The 9,026-nt window shown below is 44.4% G+C and overlaps 1 protein-coding gene across 1 annotated transcript in view; it reads left to right on the forward strand.

The window, feature by feature from the left end:
- The window catches only part of Znf365 (zinc finger protein 365), a 28,887-nt gene extending 22,246 nt beyond the window's left edge, over positions 1-6,641 (forward strand). The window contains exons 4-5 of the mRNA XM_004632022.2: positions 3,013-3,050; positions 3,748-6,641. Coding sequence (XP_004632079.1) covers positions 3,013-3,050; positions 3,748-4,009 — 300 coding nt within the window. The 3' untranslated portion in view covers positions 4,010-6,641. The remainder of the gene's footprint in view (positions 1-3,012; positions 3,051-3,747) is intronic.
- Positions 6,642-9,026: the final 2,385 nt, after the last annotated feature.

A 9,026-nucleotide genomic window follows, 5' to 3' on the forward strand; every position in this document is an offset into this window, starting at 1 on the left:
TACTAGATCGGACTCGTAGTGATTCTGTTTACAGCCTCCCAAGAGCTGGGATTACAGGCATGTGCCACTATGCCCAGTCTCAATTACCCTCACAGTGTGCCCCAAGGGTGGGGCCGGCACAGCAAGCCCAGGGATAGAACCGCCAGTCTGCAGAAGCTTTGAAGAGAGAAAGCTGCGAGTCACATGTTTGGTAGCTCTTCTGCTCAGCTTAGTGAAGGTATAGCATGTCCAGAAGTCCAGGCTCCATGTGCCGGGTCCCGTGGGCTGAGCAGACGCAATGTGGCTTTCCTTACTCTGCTTCCTGCTCCTGCACCTAAGCTGCTGCAGCTGAGTCAAAGGAACCGCTGCCAGCTCCACCTGTCCCCTGGGCTGGGTTGCAGAATCGCAGTCTTTTTCATCACCCACCTCTTCTTTACAGAGCAGGGCAATTACTGGGTGATCTACGAGTTGCTCCTTTCTAAAGGTGACTTTTAGTGTTGTTTTCTTCTGTACTATGGAAAAATTTCCCTCTGACTTAGTGCCTATTCTAAAATAATGCTTTGGCATCTGTATCTTTCCCTTTGTCCCCCTGAGCATTTATGTTCTTTTTCACTTGACTGATTTCTAAAAATACAGTATGCTTACTCAGATATTTTATCTTTATGCTCTGAAAAATGCTGTCGAATTCGACACAAAGTGACCTAATATCCCATCTGCCAAAATCACTCACAGAACTGCTCGGAGGGAAGGTCACAGAACAGCTTGGATAATCTTGTTTTAAGTGTTGCATTCATTTCTTGCAGGTTGCTAATTTGAGATCAGCAGTAATTCACTTACCACATATTTATTGGGGACACAGTGCTGGCTGCATGCTGGAAGAGGAAGCTGCTGGCAGCAAGCTAGACAGGTCCCTGCTCTCGGCGGGGTGAGAGCGCAGCACGGATGTAAATAGATGAGGGCAGCTTCACATAACGGCAGTCACTGTAGAGACAGAAAGTAGGACAGCGACGAGCTTGAAGGCCTGGGTGGAGAGCTGCTTTAAACTGGGTGGTCAGGAAGAGCCTTGTGGGGAGGCGACATTCATGTTGTGACCTGGGTAACCAGCAGGAGGCAGCTGGGGGAAAGATGGAATGACCTAGGCAGGGAACAGGCAGGTGTAGCAGGAAGGAACAAGCTTGGCGGGCTGAATGATAGGAGATGAGGCCGGAGAGCTGAGAAGGAACCATTGTCCGGGCCGGGCAGGAATTTGGATCCATTCCCCAGCACACAGGGAAGCCACTGGAAGGTTTTCACTGGGAGGTGATGTAGGTCTCAGCAGACTCACTCTGGACTCTGGCTGCTGTGTGGGAAGGACTAGAGAGGTGTAGGCACGGGGGAGGGGGCGGGGGTTGGGACTGGTATAAGGCCAGAGGGTGGCAGCTGGCAGGGAAGTAAAAGGAAGCATCGAGGATGGTGGTGGTAGAATGTGTTCTGGGTGCAGAATTGGCAAGACTTTGCTGAGGAATTAATCAGCTTGTGAGGGAAAGAAGGACTGAGGATGAAGGCGTGGTTTCATCTCAGCAGGTTGGTGTATAGTACTGCTATTTGTGCTTAGGAGAAGCTGGAGGAGAGCCGGGGTCCAGTTCTTCCGGCCCGCAGCAGCCTGAAGCACCACACATGTATTTCAGCATAATTGGCCTCCATATCTCTGTGTTCCATATCCGTGGATTAAACCAACCATGAATTGAAAATAATTTGAAAAACTGTGTAGTGAATAAAAGATTGCATCTACTGAACAGGTGCAGACTTTTTCTTCTTATCATTATTCTCCAAAAAAAAAAAAATACAAGATAACAGCTGTTTATTCAACATGAACACTATGTTAGGTATAAGCAATCTAGAAATAATCAACATATATTGAAAGAGATGCAGAGGTTCTGTGAAAATACCAGGCCACTCTGTCAAAGGGACTTGAGCATCTATAAAGGCTGGCATCCTCAGGGGGGTGCTAGAGCCTCTGCAGATAACAAGCATGTTGCGGCCACGTGAGCCCCAGTTCAAGATGGCTGTTCTCCACATTCTTTGGCATTTCTTCTGCTCGTCCGCCTGCTGATGTGCCATCACTGTATCTAAAGATAAAGTGATGAGGGATCCCTCCATGAGGGATGCCAGCACTGGAGTAACCGAGGTCAGTTTATAATCTGGGTAGCGACATCTGCATCAGGAAGAGATACTCCCCAGTGTGGTCTGCAGGTGAAGGCGTCGAGTCCAGCCACAGAGTGCATGCAGATGATTTATTGCGTGGGTTATTAGGACTGGAAAATAATCTCAGTGGTGCATGGCAGGGTCTTTTCTGTGGGCTTGGTCTTAATATGTTCGTGTTTTCAATGCAGTGCATTCTGGGCAGTAAGCATTTCGTGCCAGTTTCCTCTTAGTTAATACTTTGTGACCAGCCTCAGCTGTAGTAAATCAGCTGCAAATACAGCCTGATCACAGAAGCAACAATGGTATATCAATCCAGTTTTTACAAGCATATTTCTTCAAACATTTATCTGTTAGGGAGGTTTTTGACTTCTATATTTGTAACAACTGCTGGGCTGGGGAGATAACTCGGCAGTCTAGGTGCCTGCCTGGCAAGTGCAAGGTCCCAAGTTCAATCCCCAGTACTATGTGCTGTGCTGGCCCCGGGAATCCAGGCATGCCATGCTGGCTACTGAAACTGGGCATGATGGTACATGCCTGTAATCCCAGCACTGGGAAGGCTGAGACAGGAGGATCTCTACAAGTCCAAGCTGCATAGTGGAGACCCACCAAATAAATAAATAAATACATGCTGATGTAGGCTTTGTAACAAACTACAACTAGGTGCTCACAGAGGGCCCTGGGTAAGCAGAACCTGAGGCACACTGATGTGACTTGTGGCCCTTGGGTAATGCTGCCAGTAGCACTTTCTGATCTCCTGACTGAATTCACTTTCTTGAACACACAGGAAAGACACTTACAATCAAATCAGGCCATCAAATTAAGTAATGCTTTTTACTTGTTTTCTTTCAGCTGACAGATATCTCCTCTAATAGGAAACCCAAATGCCTGTAGGTATACTTTTTTATACTTGGGCCGTTTGATAATGTTTGTATTATATGTTTTCATGTTGCATTTTGTGTATCTGTTGTGTAGATAGATTTGAGACACTCAGGTAAAAATCTACCTGCCTGTGTATCTAACTGTAAGACAGTGATGTGACTTTGAAATGTAAGTCTCTTAGTACATGGGACCATGATAGTGCTAGGGTAGCATTCTACAGTATTATCTCGTGAACTTTCTCTTAGGGGTACCGTATGGCCATAGCAGTGCCATGCACTATCAGTGTACTAGGCCTGCTACATTACTTGTGTAAAAGGTACACTTTATAACACATACCCAGTGGAGTTTTCTGAGACCCTAGTAGAGACTCACAGAGACAGAGACATGGGTTTTGGCTCCATCCTCCCCAAAGACCAACTATGTGTGCTGTTCTGGGGGGTAAAAGTCATTTAATCTTTCTGTGCATTGTATGTTACTAGGGATAGGACTCCTAGTACTGCCTGGGAATTAGTGTCCTGGGATCATTTCCTAGGAGTGACAGGAACTTTTTGGAAGAGATAGGCCAGCATCTGTGATTTGTGTCAGAGGGAGCGTGGTCCCCACTACAGCATGCAGAAGGGATTGCAGACAGGAAGTGATTCTTTCTCAGGGGCTAAAAGAGCTTTCTTACCACCTGCCTTTTCTCCCCTCCCGCCCAACCTCTAGGAGCCGAGGGCATCCACATTCTGCGCATAGCCACCCTGAGCTCAAGGCCCATTTCCACCCCAAGGGAAGGAGCTACCTGAAGAAAGCCAAGGATGACAGAGCCTGCATGCCGCCGGCCAAGTCTGCACATGAGCAGGCCGAGTCCTCACGGGACCTCTGCAGAGCACCCAAGAAGGGGGAGCTCCTGGGGCTGAGCCGGAAGGGCAACATCAGGCCCAAGATGGCCAAGAAAAAGCCAACTGCAATTGTGCACATCATCTGAAAGGATAGATGGACCTGGACTCCCCCAGTTGTTCCAGGGCTGGGAATGCTATCCTTTTGGATGCTTTTGGCAGGAAGATGTATTGGGAAAACAGAAGGCATCATACACTCAAGGGTCTTGGTTAACCAGAATGTAAAAAGGGAATCTCAGTACACCAGAAGCTTATTGTCACCCTGCTTCCCTTTGAAAGCAAGAGGCAGATTGCAGAAACAATTTTTAAAAATTGAAGCAATTGAACCCAAAAGCTTTAGTAAAACATACTTCAACCTCGAAAGTTCTTGGTCTGGTCTATACTCCGCCTGGCTTCTGGGCATCTGTGCTGTGGTCAGCACCGCTCATGGCCTGGGACACGGGCCATCAGACCCTGGGAGAAATGTCTGCCCGCCGCTAAGTTGTAAGGCGGGCAACGGATGCAGAAGGGGCTAGTACAAGAAGTGAAATAAAAATATTTTTGTTGGCATTTAGCTTTTCCCTCAGTTAATTTGAAGGCCTTTGAAATGAGAATTCCTTTCCCCTCAGTGTTCTGGTTAATCAAGATTTTAATGGTTGAGGTGCCAGTGGGACTTGTTCAGTCAGAATTTGGTTTCCATTCTGGAAGATTGCTTTTCAGTTCATTTGTTTGATTCAGGATTTTCTGTGTCCTTAAATGCACATTTATGCAGATTTTGATAGACTCTGCTATCTTCAGAGGTTAGGTATTCTGCACCTTCCAGCAGTGGATCATGAAGCCCTTTGATGGGCCCGTGGCGTTGTTGCTGTGTCTAGTGCTCAGGGTAGATGGCGCTCTTAGGGCTCTGCTACCATCCGGAGGTGCTGTAGACAGCACCTGCCCTCTCCTAAGACCTGCTTTCCTGATAATGTTAACAGCTTGCTCCTTGAATCGTGGGCATGGCTCTTCTTCACTAGCATAACGTCATATCCTGCTGCTTCTGTGTCCTTTAATGAGTGAACCTACTTTCTGACCTTTCAACCAACTATCAGGTGTGGTCACTGCACAGCGCATTCTGAAATGATTTCAGAAACAATGGTGCATGTAGGGCTCACAGTCCGACGGCCCTCCCTGAAATGCCTTTTGTTTCTATGAAGAAATATCTTTTAACAATCTCCCACTTCAAAATTTTCTTCTAGATTGAATTCTCATGTATTTTTCATTACATTTAGCAATATTATCAGGTCTCTTGCAGAGTTTACAAGTGCTGACACCCCTCTAGAGACAAGATAATTTTGTCCACAAATATATATATATATATATATACACACATAATATACATATATATAATGCATACAAATATATAAGTCAAGTATATTAATAATTTATTTTTAAATACTCATGGAGAAAGTGTATTTGTGGCGGGTGCTCTTAAAACTACATTAAGCTTAGTGGTTTTTTTGGCAGCACATATACTAAAATTAAACTATGTAAGTTTATTCATGTAAATCGAATTCTCTATTTTAAAAATTTGTAACCTAATTAACGTTAGTTGAATTACTGTTATTGACATAAGCATCATATTAAGAGTACATTAAAATAGGCAACAAAGCAGTTACTTAAAATGCCAGTAAACTGAAAAGTGTAACTTACCATTTTTCAAACATTTTAACTTACTTAGCAGAAATGTTGAGTTTTGAATGCTCACTTCGACCTTTGGCTTGTGGGAGGGGTGCTCCTGTGGCGTGCAGGCTGCTACCGCGTGGGTAAAAGCACTGCTGTGAATATCATGTTGCTGTTTAGGCTAATGTTGTAAAAATTGTAATGTTTATTTATTTGGAAAATTAATCTCCTCCAAAGGTAATTTATTGTTATTGATGCTTATACCCTTATTGCATTTTTTCCTTTTTCATACTAAAAAATAATGACTTACTTGGCTATTTGCATGCTCTTTGTCCCGCAGTGTGTGTGCAGATGACAACTTGTTTTTAAAGATGGCACAGCTAGATTTTCTTTTCTGTTTTATTTAGAGTAACTTGCAGTTTTGGTGTTCCTTTAACACGCCTAGAGGGTGTGGCAGCCCTCTCTGACGGGGTACCCAGTGATCTTCAGAAAGCTCCATAATGTCATAACTTCTCTGTATACATTACACAAGACAAATAGCCTTCAAATTTACTTATGAAACGTTTTCTTTTGAAGTTCTGGTTAATCTCTTAGCCCCGTACAAAGCAATATCTTAAGTACATTGCGCTTCCTTCAAGACACAAACGTACTGTCCAAAATGGAAGCTGACAGGCCTGGAGAGAGAAGTCCCCTCTGCACCACGGCCGGGACGTGCCAGGTCCTACACAGGTCCTGTTGTGAAGTATTCTCCTCGTCCACGTGGGCAGTCAGCCTTGGAGGTGAGGCTGTTGCTATTTTAAAGAAATCGCCAAAGTTTATGGGAAAACATGTTTGACGCTAAACTGAAACATAGATCAAATTTTATTACTTGTTTTGTAAGGAAGAAATCTTCGTTTGGATGGTTCTTTTTCCTTTCTTCTCAAACTAAATAACAGTTTTTATCTAAAAGTTCAGATTGCTTAGACACTGTTTTCCAGTATTCTGCAGGGTCAGTTACTTGTATAGAAGTTGAAATATTCTCTTCCCAAGATTAAAAAAGTTTTTAGATTAACGAGATACTGTTAATAAAGCTATATTTCTGACTAATGTGCTGGTATTTTTTTGTCGCATTAGAGTGTTTGGGGAAGCCAAGTTTATTGGTTCAGTAAGCGTGAACAGACTGTTCCTACGTGGGCCAGTGTCTGTTGGGTGTCTGACCTCTGTGACCTTGCACAGCTGTAAACTAACTTGACACCTTAGTGTGATTGTTTTTGTTCATCCTCGTGGCTGTATCTAAAAGTTCTTTGTATACAAGTTCACTCCAAGATGTCCTCATGAAAAGCCCACTCAGAAGGTTTTCTCATTTTGTTCCACAGCTCTGAGTAATTTTCCTATGCTGTGTTTTAAAACTTGTCAATTCGTGGAATGATGAACAGATTTCACAGCACCGGCCCCAAATTTATATCAGCTGTCATCTTGGTCATTGCAGAGCTTGGAGATTGGTTACAGGAACCCAGGCACCTCTTGTTGAGTCCCTCAGCCACTGGTCTTCAAAAACCATGGAATCACAAAACTCCAGGGGGCTCCTTTGTTCTGGAGCTTCAAGAGTTATTGGGAGTTTGTCTGCTTTTAAAACCTATGCTGTGGGCTGGAGAGATGGCTCAGTGGTCTAAAGCACCTACTTAGAACAAGCTTAGCAAAAGCATCAGGGACCGCGGTTCAATCCCCCAGCACCACATGCCAGCCAGCCCTGCCCCCTGGTGGGCTGAGCTGGCCTCTCTCTCTCTCTCTCTCTCTCTCTCTCTCTCTCTCTCTCTCTCTCTCTCTCTCTCTCAAATAAATAAATAAATAAATAAAATTTAAAAAAAAAAACCTCACACTTCTCTACTTTAAAAAAAAAAAAAACCTATGCTGTGGTTAATGGGCTCATCATGTAGTTTTTTTTATTTTGCTATTATTTGGTACAGTATCCCACCACACAGCTCAAACTCATAGAGATCCTCCTGTCTCAGTGTCCCTGGTGCTGAGATTACAGGGGTGTGCCACCATGCCCATTTTTAGTGGCGAGCACAGCAGCATGGCATGTGGTACCAGGGATCAAACCCGAGTCCTTACGCTTGCCAGGCAGGCACTTAGACCTCAGAGCTACCTCCCCACCCCCCAGGTTATAGTTTTTTGAGAAGTCGTGTGACATTTCTGGTTATCTTTGGGCATGAGAAAATATAAATCCCAATGTCTTGATTCGGCTTGGTCTGCATTCTGGAAAAAATGAATTCCAGAGAGAACCCACATGAACAATAGAAATGAAGGTAGTGGATTTTTTTTAACCCATGCTCTGGACCCATAAAATGGGTGCATCCGAAATTTTCCTTTAATCTGTGCCCTATGATAAATGTGCAGTTACTATTTCAGGACAGAAATGCCTTTCTTCCCGTTGCTGTGTGGACAGGCTGTGTGGTGGCCGCCTGCAGGGACACTGATGGGGCGTGAAGATGGAGTGACAGATGCCTAGAATGAGACTTGGGTATCGGCACACTGTGAGGAAGTCCTAGTGCTGCTGTCCTGAGGAATGTGAAGTGCCACCATGCAGGACGGGCTTGCTCTGTGTGGCTCCAAAAGACACTGCGAAGGTCATTAACAGGAACCTGTGAAGAAGCAGAAATCTAATCTTTGCAAAAAAAAAAAAAATTTCTAAGTGTAACATAGAAGAGTTCACCTTATTAAAACATAAGATCCCCACTTCTAACGCACCCTACAGTAGGTGTGACTCTCCATTGTTTAGAGAAGTAGACTGACCGCTTGCAAGAACATTGGTCGCCCTGGGTTCCCATGGTTATATATACTAATATTCATGCAGGTGTTGGTCAGATAAAACAGTGTCAACTGGCAAATGTATTTTAGATTTTATTTAACTGCCTTGAACTCTTATAAAATTTTCTGTAACACATATCCTCAATCATCATCCCAGAATCCTTCTGAGGTGCAAAGGGATGAGGAGGTATAATTTTCTTCTCATAGCAGGTGGAGAAACTAGAGAAATGGGAACCGGACAGGCACTATCAGCACTGGTGTGATGCCCCTCAGAGTGGAAGCGTTTCGGCACGCTGGTGTGATTTTCGTGTCTGCAGAGGAGGCACATCCTTGTTACAGCGTGGCTCCCAACACAAGCAGGCCCTGCATCTGGTGTTGGGTACAGTTGATATGAACTGCTTCCAACATGGGCGAGAAATTGGTAGTGGTGGATCTAGGGAGAAATGGTGTGCGTTTGTGAGCCTCTTCCTGGGTCATTTCCTGGGAGTTATAACTGTACTCAAATTTTTTTACTGTCTTGTGAAAATACTAAAAAGAATGCATTTATCACATTTTGCAACAAAAAAGGTCTTATAAGGCTTGAGATGTTTTAGGCTCAGGAGTCTGTTTGAGAGCGCCAGGGTGAAGATCAGAGCGTCATCCTTTGGAATCTCACCGTGCTCCTGCATAAGGTGA

The sequence above is a fragment of the Octodon degus genome, unplaced genomic scaffold (genome assembly GCF_000260255.1).
Source record: "Octodon degus isolate 3935 unplaced genomic scaffold, OctDeg1.0 scaffold00046, whole genome shotgun sequence".
In the NCBI taxonomy this organism is placed as follows: domain Eukaryota; kingdom Metazoa; phylum Chordata; class Mammalia; order Rodentia; family Octodontidae; genus Octodon; species Octodon degus.